Source organism: Solanum tuberosum, unplaced genomic scaffold (assembly GCF_000226075.1).
Source record: "Solanum tuberosum cultivar DM 1-3 516 R44 unplaced genomic scaffold, SolTub_3.0 scf00424, whole genome shotgun sequence".
Taxonomy (NCBI): Eukaryota; Viridiplantae; Streptophyta; class Magnoliopsida; order Solanales; family Solanaceae; genus Solanum; species Solanum tuberosum.
In genome coordinates, this window is record NW_006239350.1 from 63,235 (window position 1) to 84,458 (window position 21,224).

A 21,224-nucleotide genomic window follows, 5' to 3' on the forward strand; every position below is an offset into this window, starting at 1 on the left:
TCCAAATTTGACTTTGGATTTTTGGCTCTATTTGGTCCAAAATACTTCGCCAGTTGGCATTTTTCTCCAATGAGCCGCCAACAAGATTATTATCTACCCACTGTTTATACGTTATCCAAAAAGCTTGATTTTCTAAAAAAAAAAACTTTGCAATTTACGGATAGTGTAGTATTTTATTTATCGGTATGATATTATTGGCTATAAAAAGTTTTAAAATTATCTCTGAAGCATGCAGTAAAAAATTACTCGCTCAGTCCATCTTTACTTGTTATGAAACATGCAATAGTAAATATTTATTACAAGCTCGTTGAGTTTTCATCATCAGAAGAAGAAAATAGAGAGATCATTGTTTTCCCAAATGGCATTGCTTAACATGAATTAGTCAGTCATAAATTAAAAAAATCAAACTTTACACCTTGAAATTGACGTTGCGTTGTGGAATTTTTGTATTCTAAATGTTGATATTCTTCTTTCAAATACAAGGGTCTCCAATTATGGAAGCATCCTATTCTATTTACCCTTCCAAAACAAAGTCTCCAATTGTGGATACATCATTTTCTTTTTTGACCATTTCATCAAGACTAAAATATGGGTGACTAATTTTGGATAGGGACACATGCTAGTTATTGTGTAACATAGACTATAAATATATAAATAAGATAAATGAGATAAATACTGTAGAATAATAGGTTCACAACATACACAAAATTGAGCTATCATAACCATGTGATTTGATAATTTAACAAGAATAATCTATATCTGTACAGACAACCTTGCTGTTAAGAAGGATCAATCCAAATAAACATTAATTTTAGTGGCTTACCACTATTTCTTCTTTTTTAAAGGTAAACTATGGTATCAAGAAACCAAAAGGAAGTTTCTTCCCAATCATGATGTCCACTGTTTGAAAAAATCAACTAAAATTTGTCTAATTGAAAAGGACAATGGAGAATTATGTAGCTTGGACTTTAGTTTCAGGAACTTTCTTCATGAAGTCCAGCCGGGCTTGTTTGGTTTGTTTAGGAGCTACAAGAATAAACAGACAATTCCCATCAGCACATAAGCTAATGTAACTACTAAATGTTCTGGGAACTCTTATGTATGGATGAAGTATTCGTTTATTTTACCTTTTTGGCTGCTTTGGTTTTTTGATGCAAGGACAGTAGATTTCCATTCCTCATAAGCATGTTCATCCATGCGTTTACGCTTCTTGTAAGCTGATGACTGCATAATAGAAGGTTCTAAAAATCAGCAAGAAACAACACAAACTGAGATGTAACTTGTAAGAACTTTAATTGAGTATATAACTCCAGCACAAAGATTTGTAGAGATCATAACTTGCATTCAATGATGGTTTACTTTAAGGATAAGCCAGTAACCAGTCAACTTCATGGTATCTTTTCTAATCTAGGGGTTAAAATAAACATCAATGTGGCATGCCATATGTTCTATGCTTAACATATGCACAGCCAGGTGTTTAATCTGAGTTGAGAGCTTCTGTGTTCCTTATTTATGTTAATTAGTGTTATGGCATCATTAACTAGTAGCAAAATTCAAGAGAGAGCTTCTCATTTACATTATCATCCTCAGATGAATAGCCACCATCTTCAACCCTCCTTTTTTCAGGTAATGCATCTAGCAACTCTGCATATGCAAATCACTATGTTAAAGTATGTATCATCATGTGTATTGGAAAGCACTGAACCACATTTTGCTTTTAATAAAGTGAGGAACTTAATTAATCAGCATGTGTTACCTCGGTTCCCCTTCACTGTCTTGGGATCCTTTTTCTCCTTTGATGTCCCAAAAACATCGAAACAAAGATCAGTCATTGAGGTAGAAACCTGTATCATTTCAATCCACATAAAAATATTAGAACCACAGTACAGGAAACTGACAGAGCTTAAGTAAATAAACGATTTGATGATAAAAACAATGAAGAGAAACAAGGAATCAAAGGAGCATAAGGCCTTACACTAGCAAATTCAGGTTCTGATGTGCCACAAAGTTCAATTAGCTTCATTTTATCAACCTTGAGCTGCAAACAAAGATGAAGAAAACTATGAGGCAGTTCATTCCAAACCATCATGCTGCTACAACTAGTGCAGCACGACCAATGCCTGAAGAGTAGATTGAACAAACCTTGTGTCTTTTCGCGCACAGGTAGAACGCAGCTGCAGTGAACACAGGTCGACTGAAATCAGCACTTGCCCTTCTAGAAGGTGGCAAGGATGTACGAAACCGGTCTTTGTACCTGGAAAGGAATTGGAATCATTAATACCTAATTAAGAACTCTCTAACTGTTTATATAACCCAATCAAACCAGAAGCTCTAGCATGCTGAAATTCAGAAAGAACAGGTCCAGATAGGTCCCAAACATGCCAAACCAAATCCCATATAAAGCAATACAAAAGAGTTTATTCTTGTCCAATTAGTCTCTCAAACATAAGATCAAACAAACACTATAGACAGGACAATCAAAAAAACAAAATATGTAAAACCATGAGTTCAAAGTAGATGATCAAACTTACAATGATAGACCTTTTTGAACAAAAGGAATGAGCCTGATACACCCAAACTGAATTGCCAATTCTCTAATATCAAGCTTGTTTCTGCAAAGTAAAAAAGAACTTTTCACATCAGCAAGAATCCAACATCTAACAAAGCACCATTTGCCTCCAAAAGGCATGTACAGATTCACAAAAAGGAAAATGTAGAGTGAAACAAAAGCTTAAGAACTCACTTCACTCCAATTCCATTCTGCATTGAAGTGAATGATCTGTTATAAGCCTTCTCCGACATCCCACTCAATTTTATCGCTGCCTGACGATCAAACACCACATCCATCCTACATTTATCACCAGAACATATTACAAATCATAGACAAATGTTACTCATATCCCACATCTTACAGCGGCATCAGTACTTCAAATAATTCTGTCTAGATCAGTTCTAATAGGAATACATTCTATTATTTTGATGTAAAAAGGGCAGCCCAATGCGCTAAACCTCCAACTATGTGATGGTCCGGAGAAGGACACAACTACAATGGTTAATTGTATGCAACCTTACACTACATTTCTACAAATGAAGTTTCTCCAATTGCAATTATTTAGTATATAAATGAAACTGATATCAAATATAACAAAATCTATATAACCCAGATGCTTGATTCATCAGTACTACAAATTAACATCCAAATCAATCCATTTAATAACCCGACTCTGGGTACACCCAATTTCTATATATCCAAAAATGAAATAGCAGATTCATATAACCAACCCCAACAAATTTGGAATACCCATAATTGACTGATCGTTATACTTCAACCCTAATTCACCGTGGAACGGAATACACCCAAACAATCGGAGAAAAAAAAACAGAAATTATACCTACAAGCAGCAATCTCTAAGCAAATTATAGCCTTGCAGATCTCACCCTACAAAAAAATCAAAACAGAATTCAATTCCACCAAATTCCAATCAAATAAATCTGAATTCCCAGCAACCAATCCATCATATCGTTACTTACGACGCCAATGACGGAGGAATCGAACTGTACATCGGCGAGTCGACGGAGCTCGGCGGCTTTGCGGACCAGATGTTTGGTCTCGGTGAGACCAAGCTTTCGGGCGATGTCGGAAAGATCCATTTGATTTCGGGTTTGGGTGATGAAGAGGAAATGGAGAAATTTTCGGGTCGCATTTTGGAGGGTTTAAGGGAGAAGAAGAAGAAGAGATGGCGGGAATGTTGAATTGCTTGTGTTTCGCTAAATTTCATTTGGCGCGCGCGGGGTGAAGATATGCACAATCTTCATTTGGCGCCAACCGTTATTTTTACTGTGGTAAAAACAAATATGTGAAAAAGTTAAAAGCTATGTCAGGTGTGTGTTCGATTTTTCGTTTTGATTTTACATTGATAGATTTTAATTTACTTTGGTTTGACTTTTCTCTTTTAATGTAATTAACTTAATCAAATAGAATAGTTATTTTTGTAAGATGAAAAGGAGTAAAAGCTATACATAGAAAAAAGTAATAATATTAAATTTCTTAAATATATATTTTTTAATATAAGTCATGAGTAAAACTTTCAAACACAATACTTAAAAGTTATCAATCCATGTCTAAATATAAAATCTAAAAATTAAATCATAATCAATAAAAGGAGGTGATAACTAAAACAAGTTGAAAGTAGTAAACTCAAACTCTATCTCTTTAACCTAAATATATTTTAAAGAAATATTTACATAAATATTACGTAATTTGATTTCCTCGATCTTTCATTTCTTTGGCAAGTGTTATAAAAAATAATATGAGCTCATTTACATTATCGATCACAATTCACAAGTCCGGATAAAGGAGAAGGGTAACAATCTCTCCTCTATACCATAATAGTGAGACTGCATACATCTCAACTTCCCCAGAACTTACTTGTAAAATTAGACTAGACTTGTTATCGGTACAAACAAATAGCACTAACTGTAATAAAAGTTGAAATACTTGTAGATGAAAATGTTCACTCCAAGTTGAAATATTTGGATCTAGTAAGACATTTGATCACTATAACAACATACCCAACATAGTCCACAGGTGGAGTCTGGGTAGGATGAGGTATACGCAAACCTTACCTCTACCTTGAGGAGGCAGAGAGATTGTTTCCGATAGACCCTCAACTTGCGAACAGGTTTGAATAGAACTACCCTTAGTCGGGTGACAACTGACAATCAATAACACTGCTAAATCATTTAAACAGTACAGAGATATCTGAAATCATATTCTTAAAGCCAATCTTATATTGTTCCTTCAGCAGTAAAAGCTGCCTTGTATATAACACTAACCTCCGATACATCACCCGAGTCCTTGACATAACAACCTTTCAGAGGATCATAACCAACCCCGCTACAAGAAACCGAAAAAATATAATAATTCAAAGTACACTTGGGACCTTCCCACTTCTATAGTGCTTGAATACTCTAAGCAACCTGCAGTTTGTCTGATTGATTGTTAGAACTCGTTGCTATCGCAGTATCAAAACCAGCAAGAAAGCAGGATGTCTACGAAGATGTCTCTGTTAATTCTTCATCGAGGCCACTCTCTTGAATCAGCTGTTAACATTCAGAAGAATTTAGATTAGGACAGTTAAATATATATTTCCTATGACAGAAGAGACTTGACGGATGATAGGCTGCAGTTTGAAATACCAAGGAGCCAGCTCGCTCATATGCTTCCATTGCTTTAGGATCATCCTCGTCTGCATAGCCCACTTGCAATATCCGGGGACCATTCACTGACCAAAATGCTCTTCTTCCTGCTTCCTGCAATCAATTTGAGCATATCATACAGTCGCCTACGGAATCATCCATAGCAGAAGGAAAGCTTCCCCGGACAGTAAGATCTGTCGTTTCATAGGACAAACACAGCAACTAGCAAGTAGAAGGGCTTCGTGAACTACTAATGGTACAATGTATGGTGATCTGACAGATTAGAAGAAATGATCAATTCATACACAAAAGATTTCCTTTAAACTTATATGGACTAAAAACAAAGAGTGCTGTTCTTGGACAACCATCCTCTACAATTGGTCAAAAACTTTTTTTGTGTGTGTGGTTATAGTTTAAGTTCCAAAAAGTGAAGAATGGCTTGATTAAATGGTTTCATTACACAGAACGATAGCTGCTTTCTATCCACACATCTAAAAGTAAAAACACTTTTGAGATAATTAACTATGTAGAGTAAGAGGAGCTACTATTTCAGGTGGCTGGATATAAACTCCGAACTTGAAAAGCTATAATATGTGCTGCTTATTATCACAGCTGTAAGGGTTAAGATGAGCAAATGAAGCACATACAGTAAAGCAGTTCAGACTATACCTGTAATATGAGCAAATAAATAGCCTCTACCGCCTGTACACGAATTTCAGGATCAGTAACGGGTTCTCGTTCGATTGAGAGTGCACTTGCAAGCTCTAGTGGCATTTTCCGAGTGTCTTCCTCACTATAGACCTGTCAGAAGTTGGCCCATAAGAAAATACTCAATTCAAATGGAAAGGAATATGGAGAACTGAGACAAGAAAATTAAAGATTTGACATATTTGTAACAGCGAGCTACAGATAACTGGGAAGGAGACAAAGCAAGAAAGTAAATAATATAGAGTGCCAAAAAGGTAGAAAGAAGATATGTTCCGTCATCGAAGATATTTTAAACTTGATAGAAAATCTAGATCAAGCCTTTTTAGCCTTTACCCAAGCAGCGAACCAAACAGAAATAATTCTCAGCGCCATCTGCGCCTTTATTCCCATTTGAAATTTATTCTCTTTGCTCCTCACTAACTTTGTTTCTCTATTGAATTGGGTCTTCTAAGGCCTTCAGGTTACCAGATTAATGCTTAGCACACTCAGTCAGCAAACCATTCCCTTTTGTGTACATTAAGTAATGACACACACTGATAACAAGAATACACATAGTAACTCTCGGTATACTTGTTGAAAGAAATCTTTGTAGACAGTCCTTAAACAAAGATGGGAGCTTTCCTATTCCATTCAAATAAGAACCATTCACCTTATGGTCAAAATGAATTCTCGATGACAAACAACATTTCTTAGTTTTCGGATTTCACATTATCTGGTTGAACTTATCTATTTCGTCACTTGCTTGAGGTATTTCAATCAGAGAAAAAGAACAATTAAATGATAGATCTCCATCGAGCATAATAATACTGACCTTGAGATGATGGAAAAAATAGCTTTACAGGTCTCTAACAAGTTCTACGAAACAGAAACAAAGAAGTGTGATATGACAGTAAAAAGCAAAGACATCCATTCTTTCAAGTCCTAATTACAGATAGATTTGAAGTGTACAGCAGAAATAAATGAATTATTGTTGACATCTTCCTTATATAGGTGAAAGTCACCTTATTTCCAGCAACAGGCAGGAGCAGAGCTGGCCATAAGAATTCAGAAATCAGAAGCAAATTTTGCAGCTGATTCTCCGCTTCAAAGCAGCAGTTGCGGATGGTTCCTGCGACCTATATCCAAAATCAGTGCACAATTTTTTCCTGCTAAACTTTTGCTTATCACATGATTGTAAAAGTAAGCTTTTAAATATACAATAAAGAAGCCGGATCAAGCCAAATTGCTCAGTCTAGAAGGCACTAACTACATATATTAGTGTTTGATGACAGAATTTGAAACATTTCCATTTTTTTTCATTTTGAATTCAAATACTTAACTTTAAAGCAGAAGTCCATATATTCATGAAAATAGCCATCTTGAACTGAAAATATCCTACCACATACCCCTCTCTTTCGCAACAAGCTCTTAGAATCATTCCGGACTATTTGCTTTAGTAGGCATCGTTTTTGATCAAGCAGAAGCTTTCTCCCATCTTCCTTCTTAGAAATGTTGACAAGTACAGAAGCCACATGTTCAAAGGGATCAACTGATCACAAGGGAAAAAGAAATATGTGGTAATAACGACAAAGATAATAGATACTACGGAAAGTTAAGCCAATAATTTCTTGTTTGAGTTAAACATGCATCATGTTGGAGATATATTCAAGTTAGGACGTCTTCACTAACAACTTAAGTTTTCCGATGAGATGGTCAGACATTTCAACACATCACATGCCAAAAGATACTTTTTATGTACTAGAATCTTGAAATAATATATTTTGCTATGCCTTCAACTTCCCCTAAGCAAGTATATGTTGAGAAAAAGCTCTGTCATGATTGAAGGTAGAAGCCCAGGACAGAATCCAACTAGCATTATCGTAAAACAGACAGACTTTACACATAATTGCTCATCCACAGTGGAACATTTTCTGACCAAGTCTTGTAGCACCCAAAATTTAGTGAAGTAAGTACTTCAATCATAAAAGATTCTTCTTCCCCATAAAGTCTGCTAAGTCTCTTGCTTCTCAATTGAGGCTTCACCTTTTCTCATATAACACAGAAAATCACATGACGCACATCTGGTCAAATTCAATGCTCAGTGGACCAAATTACGGATAGAACTTGTGCTCCAGGTTTCAAGGCTTTTGGGTCAATCCTTTAAGTAGATAAGAAATCCATGAAAATTTACAACACTGATTTGTTGACTTAGATATTTTACCATTCTCAGAAAACAAATTATTGACTAAGATTTGTTATCCATCTTAAGCAGACTAAGGTGAATTTAAGTCGAGTTCTCTAGCTAGGCAATCAATTCAGTTCAAGTAACCAATTTGGAGGGATGATCAGGAAACAAGCACCCTCCAGGTTCTCACTTTCTGTACAAGCTAAGCAGGGGTGTATCTGAGTTCAGCTGTAATCGTTTCATTTTCGCTCTTTGTTCTAGGGACTAGTTGTCAAGGGCGCGCTTAAGCCCTGAAGTGAGGCTCAAAACGTGTTGAGCGCTTCACCTAGCTTAATGTGCGCTTCAATGACGTCATCAAGGTTCTAAGACAAACTTTTCCTTGCCAATGAGCCTCTTCTAAAGAGACGACACTAAACAAATGACATTTCACTTTATCATTAAAAAAATTGAATTTCCTTGTTCATATATTTGTCGTTCATGCTTATAATTATTAGTCTTGGACAAAACATTTATATTTGTATTTTTTTCTCACTTTGTGCATTTTTCCATCACACTTTATTTGCGCTTAAAGACCCAACGGACCTTAGAGCTTTTTTTGTGCTTGATAACAGTGCCAGGGGCAAAAGTATCAAAGCACTTAAATGCACAAAACAATCAAACTGGATAAAAGGGAAAAAGAATGATAATTGAACATACCTTTTCCCTCACAGGAGGACGAACAAAATGATCTCACAAGTTTCATGACATATAAGCCATGCATCTTCTCATCTGCAGACTGCCAATCACGGAAAGCAATCAGCATAATAAGCATAAGAAACCAATATTTTTTAATGTGGAGAAACCAGTATTCAACTTAGCCATATTAATTGTGGAGAACCAATGACTACAACCTAACAGCAGGTAGAAAGTGTACGAAGTGTTTTAAGATATCTATGGAACTCTTCTTGTTCCTCTAGTGTCTCTCAGTCTTTAAATTTTCTTCAATTTCTGTACAGGCATTTTTTAGTTTCTTTCTTCAGCCATTCAATGACCACAGAAGAGGGAAATGCAGAATCAAAACCTAATATTTGCGAAGTTGTCCCATTCTATTTACAAATGGGAAGGTTAAGTGTGGAAACTTTCCTCCATTATTGATCAACTTAAAAAAGATACAAAACACAATTTTGTAATTTATCAAACAGTGTATAAACAAGAATAATGACACATATTAGTAGCTTCAAAGTTAAACTTGCCGTAAACAAGAACTTACGGAGAGTTGATAAGACCATCAAGAAAATGTGGTGATAATCCCTGCAATTATGTTTTGGTGTTTGTGGACGGAAAGGGATCGAAGATGTTTGGTGGAACCTCAATACTCTCAAAGCCAGATGTTTGCTTAATCTTTTTTGTTGGACTAAGTTAACTTGACCATTGTTTGGACACACTTTGTTGGCCCCCTAGTTTTAGTTTGACACATTGTAAAGGCCAAAGGGGCTAATAATCTTGCACTTCATTTCTTTTGTAGTTTTGCATCTACTAGTACCTTTTTAATGAAATGCCTTAATTCATAAAAAATAAAAAAATAAAGAGGCATTTAAAGCATTAGTGCAAAAAAAAAAGGATTAGAATTAACCTGAAGCAAAGAATCAATACCAGCATCCAGCTGTGTGAGATTAACAAGGAGCATAATCAGCAGACTTCTGATTTCACAATCTTGCTTGTACAAGGTCTCCATCGATGTCCTAACCATATGCATCTCAACCATCTTACCTGCCAACTCTGGCTTTTGTGACAGATTTACCAGTGCTTGAGCCGCAGGTTCAGAAACCACCTGAATGGTATTTTTGATACAAAAAAGGGAATTAAAAAGGCCTTCTGGAGGCTACTGCATAGTATAAGTATCAATACACGAAAAATATTACATACATGTCAATAAATTGAGTTTGATAAAAGAACTCAGGAAGACAAACCATGGTCATGGTATGTTTTAATCAACAATAAATTTGTCAAATTTTTGGACAATTAGTATGCAACGAAAACAAGGGCTTCACAAGAAAGAAAGTGATACCATATGTGTATCCATAAATTTGGAAAGGTTCATATTTTCAAGAGATCTCATTCAGCTTCATCTTGTTCCAGCTCATAACGTTATGCTAGGAATGATTTTTTTTTAAAAAGGATTTGTGCACAGTTAAATTTTTTGGCATAAAGTCTTTCTAAAAAAAATTGTAATAAAGTTTTTGCAAAAAATAAGTTAATTTTGCATAGTGAACTTCGGTACTATAACATAATGCCTGTTTCTTATCTTTTCAAAAGTCATATTTAAAACATCATTTCTATAGCAGTGAGTTAGTGTTTGCACAGTGAACTTTGGTGCTTTCAAAAGTCTTTATTTTTTCTTCAAAAAAAGGGAAAAAGAGAAGTTTCTAAATCATTGCTCTATCACCATGTTAGGATATGGATGGTTATGCATAGTGTACACAACTATCAATATTAACAACAGCAGTTCAAGTTTACACAGATAAGAACTAATCCCTCCTTCCAAATATCTGATCTATTTTGACCTTGGAAAGTTTCTTTAAATGTTACAGAAAATGTTGCAAACATCCAGCCATTGTAACAGTTAAAAAAAATCTTTTTTATTTACGAATTTTCTGTTGTGGGGGGATTTCCAAAAGTTGAAATGTTACTTATAACTCTGAAGAAAAGGGATAATTTGTTTAACTTTTTTTGTCCCAAGCATCCATAACATGAACTTTATTGGTGTAATCACACATCTTAGAAGATACTGGTACCTTTTTTTCACCAAGAAGGCGAGACAGAGAGGGAAGCACGACGTTAGAATACTTGCCAAGAGATTCCAAGCCATCCTCAGAACCAGTATAATCACGAACAATATCAACCGCTATTTTTTTCACCTAAAACCATTGTTCATTCAAACATAAATACACCAAAAAACTCAATACAAGTACTGAATTCAAAGCAATTAGCTGTCACATGAAAAAGGTTACACATTGAAAAATTCCAACATCTCTTTTTTTTTGGTGGGGAAACACACTGCTTTTTTAACCTACAGCATTGTTCTACATGCACAGTGGACAAATAAAGCCCAAAAGGTTAACCACAATCCAGTTCCACATTAGAAATCTAACAAAAGATTCTTACGTTTTTTGACGGTTACTTTTTTCACCAAAACCATAGCTCAAACATATACCAAGAAGCTCAATAAAATGAAAAAAAAAACTAAAAGCAAATCATCTCCGACGAGAAAAGTTCACCCACAAGTTAGTTCTTAATCCTAATTTAAACTTTATCCAAAAAGATTTTTCCTTTATTTCAAAAAACACTACATTTTCAGTTAAACCATTCTTTAAACATACATATCCAAAAGTTCAAACCCATTAAATAAAGACGAAAAGGGTTCAAACCCATTACATTCCCATGTTAAACAATTAAGAGACTAAGCTACTTTTTCACCAAAAAATCATTCTTCTAACATATATAGTTGCAAGAATGACTAGTAATTGACTAAAAACTCAAATCAAATAACTGTAAAACGAAAAGGGTTCGTCCCAATCGGTACTAATTTAATTTTTAAGCAAAGATACTTCCTTTTACATCAATCAATCAAATTGAAGACAAGCGAAAAGGAGAAAAAATCAAAACAAATTGTACTCAATAACATACAAAAGGATTAAAGGGTATAAGCTTATGATACTCACTGGAGGAGAAGGGGCTGAGAGAAACCCAATCAATTCTTCTAGCTCCGTCGCCATTTGATTTGATACTTTCCTTCTTCACTTGGCGGCAGCTCTTCGCTGCTCTACTGATGGTTAGCTCTGTTTTTCACATTCAGGTTATAAGGGTACGACATCGTTGCGTTCGGAAGAGCCGTTTGGTCCTTTGTATTATTGCCAATCAAACCTTCAATTAAGCAAATTGTGTACTATTGGTCCCTAAGTTAACAAAACTAACGGAAGTAGAAAAAAATAATAGAATACTAATGTGAAAACCGAGAGAGATAAAAGCTTGTCAATTGGATCAAGGATGAGGAAGGTAAGGTGTTGGTGGACGAGACCTCTATTAAGTAAAGGTGGTAAACATACTTTCATAATTTTTTAAACGAAAAAAAGGGGGACAAAGATATTGTATTGTGTGAATTGACGCATTCTGAAAGTTTTCATGATTTTTGAATATGGTAGGTGTTTTAAAGTTGAGGAGGTTAGACGTGATATTAGTAGGATGAGCAAGGGAAGATGATTCATGTCGGAGCGATCAACTACTGAAGCAATATCCATTTTGTGCGGAGTCTAGTGGAGAAATATAGGGAAAGAAAGAGGAACTTACACATGGTGTGTTTATTGATCTTGGGGTCCATGACAAAGTTCTGAGAGATGTCCTCCGTAGGTGTTTGGAGGCTAAAGATGTTCCGATGGTTTATTTATGGCGATAAGAGACGTGTATGATGGATTCAAGACTCGAATTAGAATGGTGAGAGGAGACTCAGAGCACTTCCATGTTGAGATGGGCTACATCAAAGATCATTTGTATTGGTGAATGACGTCTATGGTGTATATTATTTGCGGATGACATAATATTGAGAGATAAGACGCAGGATAGAGTTAATACGAGGTTGGAGGTTCGGAGACAAACTCTAGAGTCCAAGGGTTCAAATTGAATAGAATCAAAATGAAATATTTGGAGTGAAAATTCCCTGATGCGTTGGATAAAGCCGACTTGAAAGTGAGACTTGTCACACAGACTATTCCCAAGAGAGAGTATTAAATATGAGATCATACATTAATTAGTATAACCACTATAACAAAATATTAATAATTATTTCTTAAGGCGTGAAAAGTATAAATGTATAATTAAAAGTAAACATAAATAAGTCCAAAACTCTTTAAGCCCAAGCCTACCGACAGTGGGTTAAAAGCTCAGATCAGTACTAATGTGGAAACATCTACAAAATAAAATGCACAAATATTGATTCACATTTCTTTCTCAAGAAAATACGAACCATTTTATATTAGTATCTTAAGCAAACAATATTTTATTTCTAAAATAGTGAAATTTGCATGTCCTGAATGTTTAGACGTCAACAACATCAACTTTCAAAATAGTGGAATGATTTAATACGCAATACAAACTAAGAACATACAAGTCTTAAAATGGATTAGACAAGAGGCACCAACAATGATTAAAATAAGAACACATTACTAGTAAAAAGAGAATTGAATGGTACCATATCTTTTTTTTTCCAATATGTATTGTCGATAACACATGTAAACGTGATTATTATTATTATGAATCGACAACGTTAATAATCGCCGCAATAAAATGACATAAAGGCTAAATTTTAACTTCAAACCTTAATATATACATATAGGCCCTTTATATTAAGATTAAAATAGGAAACCCATTGATCTTATACATAACAAATATAAACCAATGATGAACTCAGTCGATTTGATTGTGGTGGGAGTCTCTATGCCTTTTTTTGAGGAAGACTACAATAAATGGGATATGCTTGCATCAATATGTGCTACTGGATCAACATTGTTTGCATCTCTATTTCTTCGACCATTGTCGGTGGATTATGGAATGGTCGGAATGTTGTGTAGGTTTTCGTTTAAATTAGATCCAATACATACCTCAGTAGGGGAGTGGGTTAGAAATTTTGTAGCTTGTGTTATTTTTCTGAAACATTTAGTTGATATTAACTCAACTGATGTACTGGCAAAGTCTCAAATTTCTAGTGTCGTTCCACACCCACACCCGCTCAGGCATTATCCCACTGCTCTTCTATCTACCCTTACACATAATAGAAGACTCCAAACTATTTCTGGGGTCGCCGGGGGTGCGAAGGTTGAACAGATTCTACACCATCTTGAAGAACATATGCGGGATATTAGTCATATGATGTGTGATCTCGAGGTGGCTAGACGGGCTGTTCAAATTCAGAGTCGCGGCGGTGATGCAGACTTCTGATCTTGGTGATGATGCAAACACTGTTGCTCGAGGTACCTAGACACGCTTTTTCTTTTCAAATCAAAATGTAAATACCTGATGTTTCAGATTTTGCGTAAATCAAATTCAAACTTTCAAGTGGTCTCTCTCATGTGTTCGGTCGGTAATCGTCTAGTTGGAAAAAAAATAAAAATAGATATAGGTAAAAAAAATAAAAATTAATGTGACTTTTTTTTGTCTTTCATAATTATTATTTTTGGAACTATTATATTTCACATATTATCATTTAAAATAATAAGGACTAAAATTCAAGTTAATAAAATGATAATTAGTGGTGTTCATTATTTTCAATTGGAAGTTGCTTACTAAAACAAGGTGTTTAGTTTACATATTTGTATAAACGACCATAGGCTCCCTATATAACTTAAGCACCTATAAACTTGAATGTAGATCCGTAATTGATATTAAACATGTGGTTTAATATATTATCTTAAATATTATTATAAAAATATTATTTATTACTGTAACTTCTAAAATATTTTTGTTAAAAAGTGATCATTTTTCTTTTCATTTTTTAATATACATTTTATACTCTCTCTTTTTTTTTTTTTTTTTTAAAAAAAGAGTTACATTCTATATTATCAAAGAAAAAATAATATAATAAATTTTGCAATTTAAATTTTCTCAGGTCTTAGAATTTGAGGCTACAAAGGACTTTACTACGAAAGCATTTACAAGACAAAATTATTGTGTAAATATTAATGCACATCTCTCATAAAAACAAGAAATTCAATTAACCCATTTTTATTGATGGACATCTGAATTGAAATGAATTGGTAAATTCTCATTTAATGTTCACATACTATATACTGGATACAAAAGTCCGGGTAAGTCCGGACCCAATATGTATTACTATATTTATTTTAATTTTATGATTTTTTGTTAATTATTTTTATAATATTATAAATATACTTTTCAAATAATATATGTGACACATGTTATATTTTGAGAGCTAATCAATTTAAGTACATAATTTTAAAATAATATTTTCCCTATCGCAATTTATACATGGCACACGTGAAATTTCGAGAGTTGGTCAAATTTTTAACATGTTTTTAAATACTTTAAGTTGTATTTTATAGTATTCTTAACGTAATTTTCAAATAATATATGTTACTCGCGTTATCCCAATTTATGTGGCACATATGAAATTTCGAGTGTTAAATCATATTTTAATATGTTTTTCGAAACTTATTTTAGAATACAAATTTGAAAAGCCTTCTTTTCTTTTTCAAACTTTTGTATCTAGTCAAATACTGTTACTAAAATTGAAATGAACGCAGTATTAAATTTAAAATTTATATTTCTCATTAATTAGATCAATAATTTACATTTCTCATTAATCATAGTTTAATAATTTACATTTCTCATTAATTAATTATAAGAAGTTGGAATAAACAGTGCAAACAAAGATGATGAAGAAAGTGAAGATTGACTTTAAGCATCTTTAATAGGCACAAAAATGTGACTTTATTTACGGAAAAGTACAAAACAACTAAAGTAATAAAATACAATATTAAGGGTAAAATATAAATTGATAAAGTACTGCAGTTGTAGGCACTTCAAGGATCCTAAAAAAGCAGCAGAATATGTGCTATTTACAAATACCAATGAATGATTTTGAGAAATTGTGAAACACAGGCAGTATAAGCTCGAAGTTGAGCAACAATGGAAGTAACAATGGAAGTTTCTAGTAAGAACAGGGGAGAAAATTGATATGTGGAAAATGAAGCTTTGCCATTCTATTGATCAATGTAGTATTTATATACATCAGAAATAAAAGTGGAAAGCATATAATCTAACTGCACAGTGGAATAACTAACTCTGACAGACTAACTACCTAACTAATTGTGTAACTAATTATTCACATTACAATATAATGTTTAATACCCCCCCCCCCTCAAGTTGGAGGTGGAGACAACACTGCCAACTTGTCAAGGATGGAGGAGTGTTTAATTCCTGTCAAAGCTTTAGTCAGTATATCAGCCAGCTGATCATGTGTAGCAATGTGATGTAAAGAAATGAATCATTGCTGTAGAACATCCCTCACATAATGACAGTCGACTTCGATGTGTTTGGTTCGTTCATGAAAAACAGGATTTCGTGCTATATGTATTGCGGATTGACTGTCACAGAAGACAGAAATAGGTTTGGAAAAAGGGACAGCTAACTCAGCAAGTAACCTACTCAGCCATACCAGTTCCCCGACCAACTTCCTGAGGGATCTATATTCAGCCTCTGCAGATGACAATGAAATAGTTTCTTGTTTCTTGGATTTCCAGCTTAGTGGACTACCTCCAATCAATACTAGGAGCCCATTAACAGATTTCCTAGAGTCTAGGCAGGATGCCCAATCTGAATCACAGTATCCTCTGATAGTGAAGTCGGCATCCTTAGATAAAAACAAACCCAGTGTAGGGTCATTCTTAAGAGGTGAAAAGCAGCCTGTAAATGTGGTTCCCTAGGATCTTGCATGAACTGGCTTAGATGTTGTACACTGAAAGCAATGTCCAGCCTGGTGTTAGTGAGGAAATTAAGCTTCCCAACAAGTTTTCTATAATAAGTAGCATCATTCAGAACTGGTCCTTCTTTGGCTCTCAGCTTAGCATTGGGATCAAGAGGAGAGGCCAAAGAACTTAAGTGCAAGCAGTCATATTCCCTCAACATGTCCAAAAACAAACTTTCTCTGTGAAATAATGACTCCATGTGGTATGTGAAGAACTTCCATTCCTAGGAAATAGTGTAACAACCCTAAATCCTTAATCTTGAATCTGTTATGTAGGTAGATTTTCAAGTCTGCTATTTCAGCAGCATCAGTACCTGTAAGAACTATATCATCTACATAGACTGCGACATAAACTGTTGAACTCTCTTTTCTTTTATAGAAGAGAGAATAATCATGCATTGAGTGAGTATATCCTCTAGAATATAAAGCTTCAGTAAGCTTAGCATACCATTGCCTACTAGCTTGTTTGAGCCCATAAAGGGACTTCTTCAGTTTACACACCAAGGTAGGATCTGGAGTTACAAGTCCAGGTGGTATGTCCATATAGACTTCTTCATTCAAATCTCCATGAAGAAATGCATTGTTTATGTCTAATTGATACATAGTCCACCCTTGTTTAACTGTTGTAATCAACAAAGCTCTAACTGTGGTCATTTTCACCACATGAGAGAAAGTTTCAGTATAGTCAATGCATGCTTGTTGTGTGTAACATTTGACAACAAGTCTGGCCTTTAGTCTTTCAATACTACCATCTGCATTGTGTTTAATCTTGTAAACCCATTTACAGCCTATGACATTCTTTCCATTAGGAAGTGGAACCAAATCCCAAAGTATTATTAGAGTGCAAAGCATCAAATTCTTGTGTCATGGCAACCTGCCATGCAGGGTCAACAACAGCCTCCTCATATGAAATTGGTTCCCTGTCAAGGCAAACATTTCTGACAAAATCTTGACTATTAGGAATTAGAGCACTGTGAGCCATGTGTTGGTGATTGGAGAAAAGAGCATTAAGAGTAGTTGTAGTGTTGGTAGGGGATGGCTTTAGTTGTGGCATGGAACAAATGTAATCAGTCATATATGTTGGAGGCTTGTGACACCTAGTGGATCTTCTAGGTGCTTGGTGGGGGACAACAGTGGATGGATGAACTGGTAATGAAGGTGAGGTTAATGGAACTGGAACTATAAGATCAGGTGAGCTATTGAAAGAAACATTAGAACTGTCAGATGCAGTCTGAGTATCTTGTGTGCCATGCTTATCAGAATTGTCCAAAACATCAATAAAACAAGGAAATTGTAAACAAGAAATTGGTGGAGTAGGGGTAGAGGGATTATGAAAAGGAAAAATATTCTCATGAAAAATGACATCTCTAGAAACATGTATTCTTTTTGTGGACATATTTAGAACTTTGTACCCTTTTGTCTCATAGGGATATCCAACAAAGATGTGTGGGTTAGTTCTTGGTTCAAATTTAGCTCTGTGAGGTATAGGAACTGTAGGATAACAAAGGCAACCAAAGCTTCTTTTTGTAGAGGATTTCATATGGACATGCATTGTTTAATACAACAGAGGGAAGCCTGTTGATAATGTATGTTGCACATAGAAGACATTCTCCCCAGTATTGAACAGGAAGTTTAGATTGGAAAAGTAGTGCTCTAGCAGTCTCAAGTAAGTGTTTGTGTTTTCTTTCTACCACACCATTTTGTTGTGGTGTGTAAGGGCAAGTTTTCTGGTGGAGGATTCCTTTTGTCTAAAAAAACATTGTTGTTTCAGCATTTACAAATTCCAGACCATTGTCTGTTCTGATTGCTTTAACAGTGGTTTGAAATTGGGTTTCTATTATGGTAATGAAAGCTTTTAAGGTTTGGAATGCATTGCTTTTAGAGCTGATTAACTGAGTCCATGTGGACCTGCTAAAATCATCTACAATGGTGATGAAATATTTGAAATGATTGTATGTGGCTGTGTGATATGGTCCCCACAAATCAACATGAAGTAGTTCAAAAATATGTGAGGTGAATGTGGTTCTGGGTTGGAATGGTAATCTTTCTTGTCTTGCCATGGGACAAATGGAACACATAAAAGGTTGTTTAGAGCAGAATTTGACAGGAATACTAGAAATACCTTTCATTTTGACAAAAGGAACATGTCCCAAATCTATTATGCCACATAATGTCCACATTGTTTCTATTACATGTATGAGAATTAAAACCACAAGAATGGGAAGGGACATCAACTGAAGAATGTTTAACAGCTAAACAAGGTTCTCTTTTATTGACAGAACTAGTACATTGTTTATGGGAAGAAACACTACAAACATTACAAGTACTAGATGAAAGTGAACTATATGTAGGAGAAATAGAAGATTTCTGCAGGCAATTTGGACATAAGAAGTAGAGACCATCATCAGCATTACCAAGCACCAGAGGCCTCTTCATTGAAGGGGCCTGCATGAAACATAAGGTTTTGTCAAAACTGATGGTACAATTTGAATGTGTAGTTAGGGTGTGAATGGAGATCAAATTATACTTGAAAGATGGCACAAACAAGACCTTTTGTAGACTGATCATAGGTCCTAATGTTACATTCCCAATCTGAGTCACTTTAACCTTATAGCCATTAGGTAGCGCAATCAACATTGGGTAGGGCAGCAAGGTAATATTATGCAAGAGGGATCTATTAAAGGTCATGTGATGTGAAGCTCCAGAGTCTAAAATCCATAAGTCAGATCTATTTACGAAACATTTGCATGACAGTTTATCAAAAACAATAGAAGAAGTGCATACTGTGATACCTGCAAAATCAGATTGTCCATTTGCAAGAGCTGAGTTTGTAGTGGATCCTTCATTCTTATTCTTTGTATGAAATTGCTGAAGCATACTTTGAACATGACCATATTGGTCTTTGGTGAGACTCATATTGTATAGTTCCTCATGTTGATCCATTAATGGTCCATTTCCAGGAGCTGAATCATGTGTACAATGAGCATTTGCTACTGGCCTATTTCCAGACCCCCTAGGATATCTGTGTGGATTAGTGTTCTGAGAAGGCTTGGGGGGTCGAAAATTATTTGGTCTAGGAGCAGGGTTGTTATAGGGATAAGTTTTCTGATTTGGATTGTCATTGTTTGAAGTAGGACCAGAAGAAGAACCAGATGGATACCCATGAAGTTGATAGCATTTCTCCATGAGGTGTCCAGTCCTCCTGCAATAGTTGCAGAATCTGTCTTTGTATGGAATTTGAGAACCAATTCGTGGGTGATTGGATGAGAAATTTGTTTTATAAGGCTGAGAGGGCTTACCAGATCCAACATGTAAAGCAGTCGAATCCACATTGAAGTGATTTGAAGGTTTGATTTCCCTCTGTTGTTCATCCTGAACTAACAACGAGAAAGCCTGTGCCATATTAGGAAGTGGGTTCATCATGAGTATGTTACCACGAATTACAGTATAGATCTCATTTAGGCCCATGCGAAATTGAATCAAACGCCTATCTTGCTCAGCCTTGTGAGCAAGAGCCTTGGCTCCACAGTTACATGCACAATTGCAATGCGCAGTGACATTCAAAGAACTGAGTTCCTCCCAGAGCTTCTTCAACTTGGTGTAATACCATGTGATGTCAAGAGATCCTTGAGACAGATCATTAATTTCCCTCTGAATTTGGTACAACTTTGCACCATTCGGTTGTTCATAACGATCTTCTAGCTCCCTCCAGAGTTCAGCAGAACTCATAACAAACTCAACGCTATCAGCAATATCCTTCGACAACGAATTTAGAATCCAAGATGTAACAATGTTGTCACATCGTTCCCATTGTCGATACGAAGGATGATCAGATTGGGGTCGTTGACAATCTCCATTAATGAAGCCTAACTTGTTTTTAACATATAATGATCGCAATACACTGCGTCTCCATGATCGATACCCAATTCCTGTGAACTGCACAGGTACAAACATAGCTCCAGGATTATCAGAGGGATGTATGTAGAGAGGACTATTAGAGTCAATCGAGAAACTAGTGGAACCTCCAGCAGAACCACTAGGCAGATCGGAATTATCAGCCATAGATCCAAGTAGAAATAGAGAAACAGAGAATTTCGCAGCAAACAAAACGAACAATCGAAACAGAAGGTGAAATCTCAGAATCGATAAGGCTCTGATACCATGAGAAATTGTGAAACACAAGCAGTATAAGCTCGAAGTTGAGCAACAATGGAAGTAACAATGGAAGCTTCTAGTAAGAACAGGGGAGAAAATTGATATGTGGAAAATGAAGCTTTGCCATTCTATTGAGCAATGTAGTATTTATATACATCAGAAATAAGAGTGGAAAGCATCTAATCTAACTGCACAGTGGAATAACTAACTCTGATAGACTAACTACCTAACTAATTGTGTAACTAATTATTCACATTACAATATAATGTTTAATAGATTTTGTGTAATTTATTGAACCAACAATTTTTGACATTAGGTTCCATTTGGACATGCAATATAATTTTTTTAATGAACGCTATATTTATTCATTACCTCAAACATTACAAAATCAAAGCAATTCAAGCTTGACGACTCGTCTCAGTACATCCACATCCCTTCATATATAGTTCCAATCATTTTTTTCTTTCAAAAGTTGCATCTTAT

General features: G+C 35.1%; 2 protein-coding genes across 2 annotated transcripts; both read right to left on the bottom strand.

The window, feature by feature from the left end:
- Positions 1 to 708: 708 nt before the first annotated feature.
- Positions 709 to 3,812, bottom strand: LOC102584483 (origin of replication complex subunit 6). Its single transcript, XM_006363155.2, has 10 exons — positions 3,532 to 3,812; positions 3,393 to 3,439; positions 2,744 to 2,848; positions 2,532 to 2,612; positions 2,143 to 2,254; positions 1,976 to 2,038; positions 1,757 to 1,844; positions 1,577 to 1,644; positions 1,128 to 1,224; positions 709 to 1,026 (listed from the first exon to the last, which is right to left on the bottom strand). Exons 1-10 carry the CDS (start codon positions 3,649 to 3,651, stop codon positions 953 to 955), a joined length of 855 nt encoding a protein of 284 aa, XP_006363217.1. The 5' UTR covers positions 3,652 to 3,812; the 3' UTR covers positions 709 to 952.
- A 918-nt stretch (positions 3,813 to 4,730) lies between these two features.
- LOC102584811 (protein HGH1 homolog) lies at positions 4,731 to 11,933 on the bottom strand. Its single transcript, XM_006363156.2, has 9 exons — positions 11,773 to 11,933; positions 10,846 to 10,968; positions 9,684 to 9,881; positions 8,768 to 8,846; positions 7,293 to 7,435; positions 6,909 to 7,022; positions 5,869 to 6,000; positions 5,200 to 5,313; positions 4,731 to 5,103 (listed from the first exon to the last, which is right to left on the bottom strand). Exons 1-9 carry the CDS (start codon positions 11,824 to 11,826, stop codon positions 5,053 to 5,055), a joined length of 1,008 nt encoding a protein of 335 aa, XP_006363218.1. The 5' UTR covers positions 11,827 to 11,933; the 3' UTR covers positions 4,731 to 5,052.
- Positions 11,934 to 21,224: the final 9,291 nt, after the last annotated feature.

What these genes read in the sequence shown, in the direction of transcription:
- LOC102584483 (XM_006363155.2), bottom strand. Translation starts at nt 3,651, where the DNA reads ATGGATCTTTCCGACATCGCCCGAAAGCTTGGTCTCACCGAGACCAAA. An exon ending in GTTCAAAAAGGTCTATCATT is followed by an intron (nt 2,255 to 2,531) that starts GTAAGTTTGATC and finishes ATTCCTTTCCAG; the next exon opens with GTACAAAGACCGGTTTCGTA. An exon ending in ATTCATCTGAGGATGATAAT is followed by an intron (nt 1,225 to 1,576) that starts GTAAATGAGAAG and finishes TCTATTATGCAG; the next exon opens with TCATCAGCTTACAAGAAGCG.
- LOC102584811 (XM_006363156.2), bottom strand. Translation starts at nt 11,826, where the DNA reads ATGGCGACGGAGCTAGAAGAATTGATTGGGTTTCTCTCAGCCCCTTCT. An exon ending in GCCTTCTTGGTGAAAAAAAG is followed by an intron (nt 9,882 to 10,845) that starts GTACCAGTATCT and finishes AATACCATTCAG; the next exon opens with GTGGTTTCTGAACCTGCGGC. An exon ending in GTATTGATTCTTTGCTTCAG is followed by an intron (nt 8,847 to 9,683) that starts GTTAATTCTAAT and finishes CGTGATTGGCAG; the next exon opens with TCTGCAGATGAGAAGATGCA.